The 14,845-nt window shown below is 46.1% G+C and overlaps 1 protein-coding gene across 4 annotated transcripts; it reads left to right on the forward strand.

Moving 5' to 3' along the window:
* Positions 1-9,276: 9,276 nt before the first annotated feature.
* Positions 9,277-12,370, forward strand: LOC125982608 (zinc finger protein OZF). Of its 4 annotated transcripts, XM_068653272.1 has the most exons (4): positions 9,359-9,534; positions 9,955-10,082; positions 10,253-10,521; positions 12,056-12,370. In XM_068653272.1, exons 2-4 carry the CDS (start codon positions 9,980-9,982, stop codon positions 12,116-12,118), a joined length of 435 nt encoding a protein of 144 aa, XP_068509373.1. In that variant the 5' UTR covers positions 9,359-9,534; positions 9,955-9,979; the 3' UTR covers positions 12,119-12,370. The 4 variants fall into 4 exon arrangements, with proteins under 4 accessions (XP_068509370.1, XP_068509373.1, XP_068509372.1 ...); XM_068653269.1 differs by having other exon boundaries at positions 9,277-9,534; positions 10,253-12,370; XM_068653271.1 differs by lacking the exon at positions 9,359-9,534 and having other exon boundaries at positions 9,955-10,078; positions 10,253-12,370.
* The last annotated feature ends 2,475 nt before the right edge of the window (positions 12,371-14,845 follow it).

A 14,845-nucleotide genomic window follows, 5' to 3' on the forward strand; every position in this document is an offset into this window, starting at 1 on the left:
ATATGAGTGTGTGTGAGTGATGTGTGTTCTATGGAAGAATGATGTGTTTAAGTTAAGTTGGTTAGAGAAACTAAGATGAGCAAGGTGTGGCAGTAGAGAAAATAAGGTGTGTGACAGAAAGTTACTAGAACGGTGGCTTGATAGGATGAGAATAAGAGACAACAAATGTTGTGTAGAAGACATTGAAAGATGTCGAATGTGAACATGATGAAGGGCGTAACAGCAAAGTTGGCCTGCCCTTTGAGAGGTTGAGACTGATGACTGTGCCTGCACTTGCGCGTAGTCGCGGGTCTGGGCTGTGCGCGTGGGCCTGTGCTATGCTCGTGCGGGCGGTGGGCCGGCATCATGATTGTTGCAGGAAATGGCCAGCCTGTAACCGGTCAACATTGATGCCGCGACCCCCTCGCACGGGGGGTGCTATAGCCCGGGCGGGGCAGGGACAGTGTGAGTTTCTCAGTGAATGTTTGAAGCAGTGAGATTGAAGGAATGTATATGCTGATGTGGAAGCGCAAATTGTGAGTGGTATTGACCGATAGAAAGTGGCAAAGAAGCTACATGAGAGATGGATTGTGCGTGCGTGCGTGCGTGCGTGCGGATGCGTGTGTGTGTGTGCGTACTTGCGGTTGTGTGCGCGCTCGGTGTGTGCGTTTATGTGCACACCCTGTGTGGGTGCAGGCGTGTGAGGAGGAAGACGGCATGGATCAGAGAATGTTCAAGAAAGGGGGGCTAACTCGTAAATAATGAGGAGCTATTGGGAGTAATCTGTTTGTCCTTTCTTTAAGGTTAGGTTAGGTTAGCAACACGAGCGATTTAGAGGTTCAAAAGAAAGACAGTTAAAAGAAAATAACATTTTTTGTTTGGACAATTGCAGGCTAACAATAGCATGAGAAAGAAGGGTAAAGAAAGCGGTGAAAATAGACAAGGAAAGAAATGAATACAAGGGCATTTATCCATCTTTGCATGATGTGACACACCCGAGTGCCCCGACACTCGGAGTGAGCTATGTTGGACCGCCGCCGTACGGCGACCCCGGAGTAATGGCTCCGGTGGTGACGCTGGGTGGCAGGATGGTAGTGGATGTCGAGGGCGAAGGCGAAAGGGCGGATCAGAGTATTGTACAGTTGATTGAACAAGCAGTAAATAAAGAGAGGCGACGAGCCCTCAACCGTCCAATGTGACGAAAGGAGAAAGCTGGTATAGACTTACTGCCGAGAATGAGGAGCTAAAAAAGAAAATTGATCAAGCCGATGAGCAGCGTAGACAGGAAGCGCAGATGTTAAAATGGGCAACAGAGAGAGAGAGACACGGAGAAAATATAATTTGCGGAGTGGTCAGGGACAGATGACACAGGCCGAGGTGCAGAAAAATGAATTGATGTGTCCGCTGGTGACCACATCGGGCGGTCAGCACTACGAGCCCATGGTGCTCCGTGATGTGACCGCGATGATGGAAAATATGCCCCCACTTCACAGAGGAGGCAAGGTGTGGCTAAACAAATTTTTGGCTCTGATAAGTGGCCAGAGCTGTACACTCGGTGACATGCGCCAGATGTTGGTAGGAGCATGCTCCCTGGTGCAACTGCAGGCAATTGAGGAAGCAGCAGGCACAGCGAGACTGGGGAGGGAGGTGCCCTTGCCACAAGTACCTGTTTGAAAACATTAAATTGACTTTCCCACAACCCACCGATCTGGCCCCCACTATGTTTCCTTATGATGTGAAAATGTCACCTGCACAACATTATGTAACATGTGTGGAGAGTTGGATTGAAACCACCGGTCGACATCCGGCTCTCACGCACGAGGCAGAGGTGCTCTTCCGAACGGTGCTGCTGGATGGACTTCCGCCAGATGTGAAGAAGCAGCTAATGTCAGATCCTGACATTCTGGTTTGTGCCGAAGAACGATTTAAACGTCATCTTTTGCATCACTGCAGAATGTTCACTGAGTCACAAGCTAAAGTTGAAAACGAGACAGACGCATTATCTAAACAGTTGTTGAAATTACAGTTGGCAAAAATGCATGGTGAAGCTAAACAGTCTAAATCACAGAAAAAGGAAATGCAAATGTCACAGGCTCTTCAGGTGGTGGGGCGCGGAAGGGGCCGGTTCCGGGGCGGATACAGAGGCCGGGGAGGGAGTGCACCTGCTTACCCGGGGAGGGCAGCATACAAACCCTATTCGCCCAACGCATGTTTCATCTGCGGCGAAACCGACCACTGGGCAAAAGAATGCCCACAGTATCGACCGCGCGGAGCCACCCGCCCACAAACGCACGGAGGTCAGTACTACCAACATGATGATCTCTGGTGTGGACCATTTGAATAGGGCTGCCCGGGGAGCCAGGAAAGCAGTGGCCCGGCGGAGCCAATGCTTCATGTGACAGTGGAAGGAAAAACCTGTGAAGATGCTGATGGACACAGGAGCAACTTATTCATCAATAAGCACTGCCCTTCCTGTATCCTCACTGTCAAAGAAAACAACAACTTTAGTCGGCTTCTCGGGACAACCACGTACTCTGCCTTTTACCAAACCACTTGAAACTGTGATCACCCGGACAGGGTGTCGACTGTGGTACAAATACATCCATTCCACAGACACTCCGATCAATTTGATGGGAAGGGACTTGCTGTCAGCCGTTCAAGCCAGAATTCTGTGTGGGCCAGAGGGAGTGATTATTCAATTTCCAGATGGCGTCAGCATCCAGTGCTCACAGCAGCTACAACAACATGGTCAGTGGCTGATGGCGCCCCTACCGGCAGAAGCAGAAACTGCAACCATCTACTGGGCCAGGCTGGAGCCAGAGACCCCTGCTGGTGGCGGTGTGTTCTCGACCTACCTACTGTGGAAGCCTTGGATCTGTTCACTGGCGCCATACCACCCACCTGTTGATCCTTTGCATTGGACTCTATATTATGACCGAGAAAGTGATGATGTATATCGGGATTTGTTTGAAGAAATTGAAGGGCCCATGTGGGATTTAACTTCATCGCGCATTTTGATTGGTAAAGAGGGAGTCGCAGCGGCAACTGAATTGACATATGAACAAATGCAGTGGTTCAAAATGAAAGGGGTGCCACACATTTCGCTGGCTCTTGCCCCAGGACACGAGGCCAGACAATTGGGCTCAATGGTCAAGCAGTTGTTGCAACAGACCGATTGGCGGAAAACTCACATTCCTAATTTGTACTGGTCTGAGTCTCAGAATGCATACCAAATTAAACAACCCATGGCAGACACAGGATTGCTGGAGATGATGTTGGTGTCCCGCACACACGGTAGGGAGTTAACTGATCATGAGGACGCTGAAGTAATTCAAGATTCAAGATTCAAGAGTTTTTTATTCGCCATGTTTGAGCGTGCCAAACAAGGAATTTGACTTCGGTAAATCACAGCCTCTGTTCAACATTTAGGTGACTAACAACAACACTCAGGACATGTGAAGAACGAAAGATATTCTCAAACACCCCCTGATCTTAAACTCCCAAGAGGGCAAGGAAAAACTCAAAACTCCAGCTAGGGGAAATGAGAAACCTTGAGAAGAGACCACAGATGGGAGGGTCCCTCTTCTCGGATGACCAGGCTGCAATGGATGCAGAGAGGACACATAGTACAAACAGTGTAGACAAAAAAGGTGTGGCAAGCGGGATGTTATTGCACAGTAATGACTCTGAGACTCTAAGAGTGGTGTGAGTTCATCAGAGCGACAGCCTGGGGGAAGAAGCTGTCTCTGTGTCTGCTGGTTTTAGTGTACAGAGCTCTATAACGGCGTCCGGAGGGGAGTAGTTCAAACAGGCTGCAACCTGGGTGCGAAGGGTCTGTTGAGATGTTACTTGCACGTTTCCTGGTCCTGGACAGGTACAAGTCTTGGATAGATGGGAGGTTGATTCCAATTATCTTTTCTGCAGTCCTTATTGTCCGTTGCAGTCTGTGCTTGTCTTGTTTGGAGGCCGATCCAAACCAGACAGTGATGGAGGTGCAGAGGACAGACTGGATGATGGCAGTGTAGAAGGTCTTCAGCAGCTCCCGTGGCAGGTTGAACTTCTTGAGCTGTCTCAGGAAGTACAGCCTCTGCTGGGCCTTCTTCCGGACAGAGTCTATGTGGCCGGTCCATTTCAGGTCCCGAGAGATTGTGGTTCCCAGGAACTTGAAGGTGTCTGTGGAGAGAATAGTATTACTGCGGATAGTGAGGGGTGAAAGTGGTGAAGGGCCTCGCCTGAAGTCCACTGTCATCTCCACGGTCTTGAGCGGGTTCAGGTCCAGGTGGTTTTGGCTGCACCAGTGGACCAGCCGCTCCACCTCCTGTCTGTACGCAGTCTCATCACCGTTCTGGATCAGTCCGATGAGAGTGGTGTCGTCTGCATACTTCAGGAGCTTCACGGAAGAGTCACTTGCGGAGAAATCGTTGGTGTAGAGGGAGAAGAGCAGTGGGGAGAGGACGCAACCCTGAGGGGCTCCAGTGTTGGTGGTCAGGGTGTCAGATGTGATGCTCCCCAGCCTCACACGCTGTCTCCTGTTGGTCAGGAAGCTGGTGATCCACTGACAGGTGGAGGCAGGCACCGCAAGCTGGATGAGCTTCTGTTGGAGGATGTCAGGAGCGATGGTGTTGAACGCCGAGCTGAAGTCCACAAACAGGATCCTGGCGTACTTTCCTGGGGTGTCCAGGTGTTGCAGGATGTAGTGCAGTCCCATGTTGACCGCATCATCTACTGACCTGTTTGCCCGGTAGGCAAACTGGAGGGGGTCCAGCAGGGGGCCCGTGACATCCTTCAGGTGGTTCAGTACTAACCTCTCGAAAGATTTCATGACCACAGATGTCAGTGCAACAGGTCTATAGTCATTCATACCTGTGATGGCGGGCTTCTTGGCCACTGGAACGATGGTGGAGCTCTTGAAGCACGAGGGCACCTCACACAGCTCCAGGGAACGGTTGAAGATCCGTGCAAAGGTGGGCGCCAGCTGCTCAGCGCAGACTTTCAAGCAGGAAGGTGACACGCCGTCTGGGCCCGGTGCCTTCCTGATCTTTTGTCTCCGGAACATCTGGCGCACTTCCTCCTCGCGAATCTGGAGTGCGGGCGCGGCCTCTGCAAGAGAGAGAGTCGGTGACCACGGTGATGGAGGTGCGGACAGAGCAGTTGTGGGGGGAGGTGAGTATGTGGATTGTGTGGATTGTGCTGCAGGAGGTCCCGTTGTGTGGGAGGACCGATCAAACCTGCAGTAGAACCTGTTTAGCTGGTCAGCGAGCCTTGGGCTCTCCACAGGATGGGGGGTTCGTTTCTTGAAGCCCGTGATGCTCTGCAGGCCTTTCCACACTGTTGAGGGATCAGGATTGGCAGAGAGGTGTCTCTCCAGGCTCTCCCCGTAACACCTCCTGGCTTTCCTGACCTCTCGGTTCAGTGTGTTTCTGGTCTGCTTGAACAGGTCCCGGTCGCCGCTCCTGTAGGCCTCCTCCTTAATGCTGGCGGCCTTGCCCGACACACTGTGGTCCCAGGGTTCATTTGATGTCGGGTTTTGTCATTCGGTGGCCCCTATTGATCTCCAAATGGATGAGACGCAGCCTATCAAACGGCCTCAATATCGTTGGCCGAAAGAGGCGGACCAAGGCATGCAAGACACTCTGTGTGGCCTCTGGGACGCAGGGGTGTTGGAAGTGTCCGACGGCCAAATCGCACTCCTTGCTGTGGCGTTACCAAACTGGGTGAAGCTTGGGTCAAGGTGGACAGGAGCTTCATTATGCACTGAGTTTGACAGAACTGAGGAGATTTGATAAAAAATTGAATAATGCGTAGAGCTACAGAGAAAAGCATCATAGTCAGAGATTGAACAGATTTGGATAAAACAAATAGGCTAAAATGGTAAGAAACAAGAGCGAGATCTGATATTTTGGCTCGTCAGGCTTAAGAAGTAGAAGTCGAGTTAGATACATTTTAGAATAGGACATTTGGACTAAAGTGGATTCGGTCAAGAGGAACAGGGGCATTATGGTATTTTAACAGGGATTGACAGCAAGGGAGATTGAGGATAGAAGATCTGGACAGCAATGACGTAAATTACATTAAAAACTGCCCATTCTAGGGAGAGGTGCTGGATGGTGTGACAGGCAGGATTTTTAGGAAGAGAAAAAGGGGCGAGTTAGACTCGCCAAGAGGGGCAATAAAGAGAAGCAGACTGAGAAACATATTTGAGCTAGACAACAGGAAAAAGGGAGAGAGCCAAATGATGATGTAAAAATCCAGAGGGAATAGTCGGACCCATCTTTATTGAACTTAATTAGGATAATTAATAGAGATCGAGTTTGTAGGAGCAATCTGAGGTTATGGAGGCTCCCCTGACACGCGGGTCCCACAGTCGTCCCCCCCCAGATAGACATATATGACAATTTGCGATGAATCTGATGGGCGAGTTTATGGAAAATTGAATTGGAGATTTTACAATAGGTCATGTTGACAAGTATGTCCAAATGTGAAGAGTTACTATTAGGAGTCAATGTTTGCCTGCACACTAACATACTAACTTTGCTTAGTGTGGGAGGAGAGCTGAGTGATAGAGACGGATGTGTGTGTCTGCGAGTGTGTGGATGGGTGTGTGCGCATGTGATCATCTATGACTGTGTGTGCGCAGTATGATTGGCCAGAGAGGTCTGAAGTTGGGGTGATGTGTTTGCAATTGAGGATAAAATTCCTCTCACCTGAAGGGGTGGTACAGACTGGAGGGTCTGGAACTGGTAAGTGATGAGTTCTGACCGGAACCATGGCTCAATGATCAAATCAGGGGCACCATCGACAACAAAACGGTGTGATGGAGAAGGCCCATTTCAGTGATATGGTCAGACAAGACAGAACTAGTATCGAACAGCAAGACTTTGGACGATTTGACGTGTGACGACTTTGAGCTCACCCGACGGGGTGACGGACTAGGTGGACAGTGACCAATTGTTTGACGCTTGAACGTGTTTGCGACAATAGCACGCTCTGCTTTGTTTTTCTGTGTGACTTGATTTTTTTGCAGCATCAGCCACCAGCCAAGGAGCGGATTGCGCGTTGCTTGCGTAACTTGTTTTCATTCTTGCAGGTTGTCGATTGCATTCGTGGAAAGTTTGTGTTGGATTTACAAGAATATGTTAACCCTTGCCCTTTTGGTTTTTATGATGAACTTGTTGATGACGTCGTTTTCAGGACATGATCCGCGGGCGCCAGGATTCATTTTATGACTGTTTTTATTTTGATACTTGATGTCTGTTTTTGTGTGTACAAATGTCCGCTGTCAGCCGGGCTATAAGCTCACTGACAGCAGTGCGATGATTTTTGTTTGTGTTGCCGAGTGTGTGTGGTGGACAGTCAAGTTTCAAGGACTTGGGGTGATGGTCCCGGGGCCCAGATGGTAACTAGAGGTTCCGCGGGCCTGGCTACAATGAGTGTGGTGATGAGAGGGGACGCTTTGCAGGTTCCTTTTGATACGTAATGACACATTGGGTGAATGTGTCAAAAGGGGGGAGTGGTAAAATAGAAATGGGTGAGTAGGTTTCAATTTGTAATTGTGATATACAAAGTTTTTTTCCAAATTCACTTGCTTTCAAGCTTTAACAGGACATGCCAGAATTCACCCAGCAATGATGGAAGGAGCAGAGGAAGACCAGTGACATCTGGTTGTGGTGTGGAGATGACAAATTATAGGATCGCTTGCCGAAGAATGCATCAGGTATCTGTGCCCTCGTGTCGTTGATAATGCCTGTGGTGGTTGTCCCCATTGAAATACAGAACCTCAATTGGAACCTGGAGTCCCCACTGGCGGGGCTCCTGAAGCGAGCCAAAAGAGACATTTTGCCCCCGTGGTTGAGCGACGACGATCCAACATATATTGACACTATAGGAGTGCCCCGGGGTGTGCCAGATAAGTATAAACTCGTTAATCAAGTGTCCTCGGGATTCGAAAGTATCTTCCTATGGATCACCCCCAATAAAAATGTAGACCGTATTAATTACGTTCATTACAATGTCCAACGGCTGGGTAATTATACAGCTGAATCATTCGCCGCAGTTCATGAACAATTGGCTGCAACGTCGTTAATGGCGTTCCAAAATAGAATTGCGTTGGACATGCTATTAGCTAAGGAACATGGTGTGTGTGGAATGTTTGGTGATGCATGTTGTACTTTCATCCCAAACAACACGGCACCAGGAGGCCGACTGACCAGGGCGTTGGAAGGACTGAGGACACTGAACAAAAAGATGAAAGATCATTCAGGCGTACACACCGATATTTGGTCTGATTGGATGAAAACGTTCGGAAGCTGGAAAGGCCTCATCATGTCTGTGCTTGTTGCTGTAGCTATTTTTATTACAATTATGATTTTATGCGATTGTTGTTGTATTCCATGTATTAGGTCACTCACTGTCCGGTTGATCGAGAAAACCGTTGGCCCGTTGCCACCGATGGGCCAATATGCCCTGGTGACTCAACATGAGCAGCGGGGGGAAGGAAGGATCGACAGCGCGCCGGTAGCTGTTTGCTAAAGTAACGGGTGATGACCTCATAAATGAGGTCATGAGAGGGAATAAAGGAAAATGTGCTTTCGGCAGTTTGCAAACATATTTTTTAAGGTTGTGTTAAACTTATAATCATATTAATATCTAGTATTAGAGTGCTCGTGTGGATTGGTGGGGGGCGAAGAATGTGCAGGCAAACTGCATGAACTTGTTTTCTTGGAAGTGTTGTGTATAGGCCCAGACAGGGAGTACCGGACGAGATAATCTCAAGGTCGGGAATGAGAACAACAGCACGTCTATGTGTCTCGGACTTCGCGGGAAATTCCAACCACCTGACCTCCGCGATAGCACCGACACGGGGAGGAGATGGCATTCCACCAATCATCTCACAATATTTTGCATGCTTTAATATTCATATTGTGTTTCTTTAAAATTGGGCAACCCGGAAGAATGTGTCGTCTTTTGGTGGTCACAAAAACGCACGAGTTTTAGTGTGAGGGACCCGGGACCCAGGCCTGTATTAGTGCGCTTTGTCAGGAATAAACAATTGGTAAATTTGATTGATCTACTGGTCTTCTCTTTGACAGAACGAACTCGCAAAATTGTTAGGTGCGCCAGTGTGTGGATTAGGACATAGCAATTTATGTGTTAAGTGTTGATCGCAATTTGGAGTCAGATCAATAACTACAATCCGTAACCTAACACTAGTTAACACGAGTGTTAGACAACACGCACGACAAACACACGCTAGTATGCTATTTTTTTTATTTTATTTTTTTGAAAACGTGCACAAGATGTTATTTTGCACGCAATGTTAGTTTGTTTGCTGGACAACAACATAAAAACGTCCCACGGTATTCCGCTAGAGGGCGCCCGAGAACTCACTCAAATTACGTCATCATTTCATACCAGGAAGTAAAGCGACAACAACAAAACCGCGCTAGGTCCAAGCACTCAAACAGAAGCGTACCGCCTTACATTCGGCTGGACCGGATAAACACGCAACTTACGTGGTCAATCAGTAACATTACGGCGATTGACCTAAGTTATCAGGTTAGCACCTTCATTTGTAGTACGGCCTGGTCACAGTACACAGTACGGCCCGCTGCTTTTAGCATGGTAGCTACCACAGTGCTAACTTTATGATATTTAGCTGGATTATTGGCATTATTGTTGATTTACAACTGTCTATAGTCGAGGAGCTGGAAAGGCTACTCTGAGCAGCGTCCTCGACGAATGTTGGATCTCAAATGAGCCATCATTACATGCTGGTTCTTGTCTGGATCATGCGTAATACTGATTAGTAGTGATGGTGGCAGGCAGGCATGCCGCCGATTTTTAAATCTCAATGCCTTCATGCACTCTATCAAATGGTAACGCGTAATCACGTTTGCAAAAACACTGGCGAGTAAAACAAATACTGGTTGTCTTCTCTTTGTTTCAGTGTGTGAATTAATGTCTGTTCCTACTTAGACCTGACAGTGGCTGCAGTGTGAAAATGTCTGCAAGGACCACAGCAAAGTACGTGGAGGAAAAGGACTGTAGTCGTCGACGACTGGAAGATCTTTGGCTGCAGCCTTATGTTGTGTTGCGCAGAGTAGGTGAGAACACGTCTATTTTCTAATATGAATCCTCTTCCAGTGTTTCTTTTCAGTAAAATTCTATCAAAATCATGCGTGACAGGCAGATTGAGGAAGTCCTTGTGTAAGTTTTGCCAGTTTCTCTTCAATTGTAACTTTCATTCTCAATATGTGTTTGTCTTGTTTTGCAGACATCAATGAAGCTATTCGTCCTAAGCAGCAGGAGCCAGATCACACTCACATTAAAGAGGAAAATGTGGGCAAAGAGGTCCATCACTTCAATGAAAAAATGGAGCAGAAATTTCTTTGCACCATAAAAGAAGAGGAAGAACCGGAGCGGCCTTGGAATAAAGAGGAGGGAGAAGACTTATGCGAGATTATAAAGGAGGAGGAGGAGGATACCTGCAAGATGCCATGGACTGGTGTTCCAGTGAAGAGTTTAGATGAGGGTCAACATGAGGTGAGCAAAGGGGCAGGGCCTCCAAGCTGCAGCTCAAGTCAAGGTGATGGAGACCACTGTGGAGGATCACAAGCAGCTCCACCATCAGATAGTGATGATGTGTCGTCACATGTTCCTGCTGCTGCTGCTGATGATGATGAGTCTCAAAATAACATGAGAATGCACACAAGAAAGAAAAACTTTTCCTGCTCAGATTGTGGCCAAAAATTCTCTTGGAGGAAACATTTAAAAAGGCACACAAGAATCCACACTGGCGAGAAACCTTTTTCATGCTCAGTTTGTGGCCAAAAATTCTCGATGAAGGGAAACTTAAAAGGGCACACAAGAATCCACACTGGCGAGAAACCTTTTTCATGCTCAGTTTGTGGCCAAAGATTCTCTGACAAGGGAAACTTAAAAAGTCATACAAGAATCCACTCTGGCGAGAAACCTTTTTCATGCTCAGATTGTGGCCAAAAATTCTCTCAGAGGGCAAATTTAAAAAACCACACAAGAATCCACACTGGCGAGAAACCTTTTTCATGCTCAGTTTGTGGCCAAAAATTCTCGATGAAGGGAAACTTAAAAATGCACACAAGAATCCACACTGGCGAGAAACCTTTTTCATGCTCAGATTGTGGCCAAAAATTCTCTCAGAGGGCACATTTAAAAAACCACACAAAAATCCACACTGGTGAGAAACCTTTTTCATGCTCAGTTTGTGGCCAAAGATTCTCTGAGAAGGGAACCTTAAAAGATCATACAAGAACCCACACTGGTGAGAAACCGTTTTCATGCTCAGTTTGTGGCCAAAAATTCTCTCAGAAGGGAAGTTTAACAATGCACACAAGAATCCACACTGGCGAGAAACCGTTTTCATGCTCAGTTTGTGGCCAAAAATTCTCTCTTAAGGGAAATTTAACAATGCACACAAGAATCCACACTGGCGAGAAACCGTTTTCATGCTCAGTTTGTGGCAAAAAATTCTCTTTCAGGAAAAAATTAAAAAATCACACAATAATCCACACTGGTGAGAAACTGTTGGAATAATTTTAAGTGAAGCTTTGGCCTGCCAGACCTGGAGGCCTCGCCTTTACGAGTTTATCTTTCCTTTTATCTAGGTTCTTCCTTTTTAGTGATAGGGATGTCTTTTGATTCCTGTCAGCCATTTGTATCCTTCCTGTCCTTATGTTGTCTGTGTGTTTTGGTTCCCGTAAGAGGCCTTCACTAACAATGAGCAGGGCTTATTTGCATAGGTGACATGTTCTGTGTTTGATTCACAGGAACTTCATTCCTTTTCATTTAGATGTAGGTTTGGTTCATAGATTGTAGTTTATCAGACCTATTCTTCTTTGTTAAGGGTTACATACAGTTAGAAGTAGGTGCATAAAAGTTATCCCATATTTACTCAATGTTTGTTTAAGGAACTGCATACCGGTTACCTCACATTTGTTTAATGTGTGTTGAAATGTTTAGGACAAGTTACTTATTATTATTATGTGTTAATTACCAAGTAGATAAAGTTAGCAAAGGTCTAGTTGCATTTGTTCCACAGCAAAGCCGCAATCAACGTGCTCCAGGGTATTTGACCCCGGTCGAGGAAGAGTCAGCCAACTGAGGGAGGACAGCTGGGGACGGCCTCTGCGGAGGGTCAAGAGCCAACAACGAAGTGCTAATTCACACCACACTGCATTCTTTTGCTAATCAGCGTTGCTACAGACACAATCCCCCCTCCCTTAGTGTAGCAACGCCTCTGTAACCAGGGCAACCATAACATTAAAAAGAGGGGCACGTGGAGTAAGGACTCAGAAGTGATGGAGGTTGTAACTGAGATTGCTTTCTCTATCGTTCTCCTCGCGAGTAAACCTGTTCTGGTTGTCTTCTCCTCTTCATTCCAGCGAGTGATTTAATGTCTAATCGTATTTAGACCCAACAAAAACCCTTTTCATGCTCAGTTTGTGGCCGAAAATTCACTCGGAAGGACCATTTAAAAAGCCACACAAGAATCCACACTGTCGAGAAACCTTTTTCATGCTCAGTTTGTGGCCAAAGATTTTCATTACAGGGAACCTTAAAAAGTCGTACAAGAATCCACGCTGGCGAGAACCCTGTTGCCTGCTCATATACTTGCCAAAGAGTCTCTATTAAGAATTCCGAGTGTGTTGGGGAGATGAGCAATGACCCGGGACGTTTTCACCTTCTATTTGAGCAGACTTCATGAGTTTTTGCATCGATGATGTTAGAATAATTGTTTTTGCAGAAGCGCTGGTTGGCCTGAACCGGAGGTCTCATATCTTCGCTCAAGCCAACATATCTGTCTAGCTTTAAGGAGTTCTTATACTCCCTTCCTTTTCTTATCTGTGAGAGGCCCTCACTAGTTATGAACAGAACACCTTTGTTCTTTGTTTAGTTCAAGAGAAATTCTCTCTCTTTTATACTTTGTAGCTTCTATTCATAAATTGTTGTTGACCGGGACAGTTTTTTAGTTATCCCATATTTACTCAAAGTTTGGTTAAGTAGACTTCATGCAAGTTATCTCACATCTACTTAACGTTTGTTGGAGTGGATGCACGAGAGGTATCTGATTATTTACTCATCATTATTATTGTGTGAAACGTAGCAAGAAAGTCTAGAGCATTGTTTTACAGGGACACGGCATCCAGGTTTGGAGATCGCAGCCGAGAACGAGGCTGCCAACCACCTAAGAACAGATTCTGCATTCCTGGGGTCACGAATCGGCCAAGGCCATGCGGCCTCGCACCACACAACATTGTTAGCTAGTTAATCAGCGTTGCTACAGCCACAATCTCCCCTCCCTTTAGTGTAGCAACGCCTCTTGTAACCAGGGCAACCCAAAATAAAAAGAGGAGATAGCGGAAGAGGAGCTCAGAATTGGTGGAGGACTGTAACTGGGCCTTCTACGTAATTCTCCTCACGAGCAAAAGGAATACTGGTTGTCTTCTCCTCTTTGTTTCCAGCGTGTGGATTAATGTCTAATGGTGTTTAGACCTGACAGATGATAATACAGTGATCATTCGCTACTTCACGTTTCGTTTATCGTGGCTTCACTACATTGCAGATTTCTTTCCAAATTAAAAAAACAGTTAAAAGTCCAAATAAAACTGAAATTAAGGAAACATGTCTAACCTTTAAGACAATGTAGTATTCTCCAAATGTTCGTTTACATTCCTTTAGAAGTCTTTTTTCGTGCGTTAGCACGATCGCGAGTTAGTATCTTTCCGCTAACTTGTTAGTCTGCCCAGTACTTCTTGTTGGTGACCGTACTATGGGATTTCACTTTTCGTGGGTGTTTTTTTTTTTTTTTTAACCAATTATCCGGGATAAACGAGGGATTACTGTATAGTCAACTGGCCTTGGGATGATAATAGTTTTTTAGTTTTCATTATAGTTTATGTTTATTTTGTTTTTAGTTGTGGATTTTAGCTGTAATTAGTTTTAATTCATATTCAGGGAAATGTGCTTAGTTTCCATTAATGTTTAAGGTTTAGTTTTGTTCAGCTTTTAATGTTTATGTTCAGGTTTTTGGCCCCCCATATTTGTCAAATCAGAGATCAAAAGAAATGTTTCCCCCCCTTGCGCTTGTGTGGCGATTCAGCCCTGCTCTTTGCAATGGAAAAAGCTAACCGATCAAGGAGGAGCCTGACACCATATCTGAAGCAAAATGAGACAACTACAGGAGGAATAGAAAGTTGAGCTGCACAATATTTTAACTATCCTCCAAAAGTGAGGCAAATTCTTTTCTTTATGCAGAGAAAATAGATGAAGCAATTCATGTAGAAAAGCTGAATGACAAAATATGAAAGCATGTGGAATGCCTTGTAATCATGAAATAAAATGAGAGTAAATTGTACAGAATGACATTGAACAATGTGAAATCATGTGAAATATCGAATCATATGGAATTGTGTCGAATGGTATTAAACGTTGACGAATGATGACACGTGTCATGTGATCATCATCATCATCAAGTGTCTTGCCTGGAACAGGCATTGACGGCCATGGCCCTCCATTCTTTTCTGTCATCCGAAGCTTTCATGAACTGGTTGTTTGTTAGCTCTTTATCAGTTGCCCATTCATTGAGGCTGTCCACATACATTTGTCGTTTGCGTCCTCTGCTTCTCTTTCCCTCAATCTTTGCTGTTGCGCTGAGATGTTCTATTCCCTTTGTTCTGTAGGTGTGCCCAAAGAACTGTCTTTTTCGTACTGTATTGAAGAATGATCTTTTCATATTCATCATTTCGAGGACCTCCTGATTTGTCCGTTTTTCCTTCCATGATATCTTCAGAATTCTTCTGAGGAACCACATCTCTGTTGCCTCTAGTTT

This window comes from Syngnathus scovelli, chromosome 15, assembly GCF_024217435.2.
Source record: "Syngnathus scovelli strain Florida chromosome 15, RoL_Ssco_1.2, whole genome shotgun sequence".
NCBI classification, from domain to species: Eukaryota; Metazoa; Chordata; class Actinopteri; order Syngnathiformes; family Syngnathidae; genus Syngnathus; species Syngnathus scovelli.

Excerpts from the sequence above, each read along its gene's own strand:
- LOC125982608 (XM_068653269.1), top strand. The coding sequence starts at position 9,980 with ATGTCTGCAAGGACCACAGCAAAGTACGTGGAGGAAAAGGACTGTAGT. Across the intron at positions 10,083-10,252 it reads TGTTGTGTTGCGCAGAGTAG|ACATCAATGAAGCTATTCGT; the intron begins GTGAGAACACGT and ends CTTGTTTTGCAG.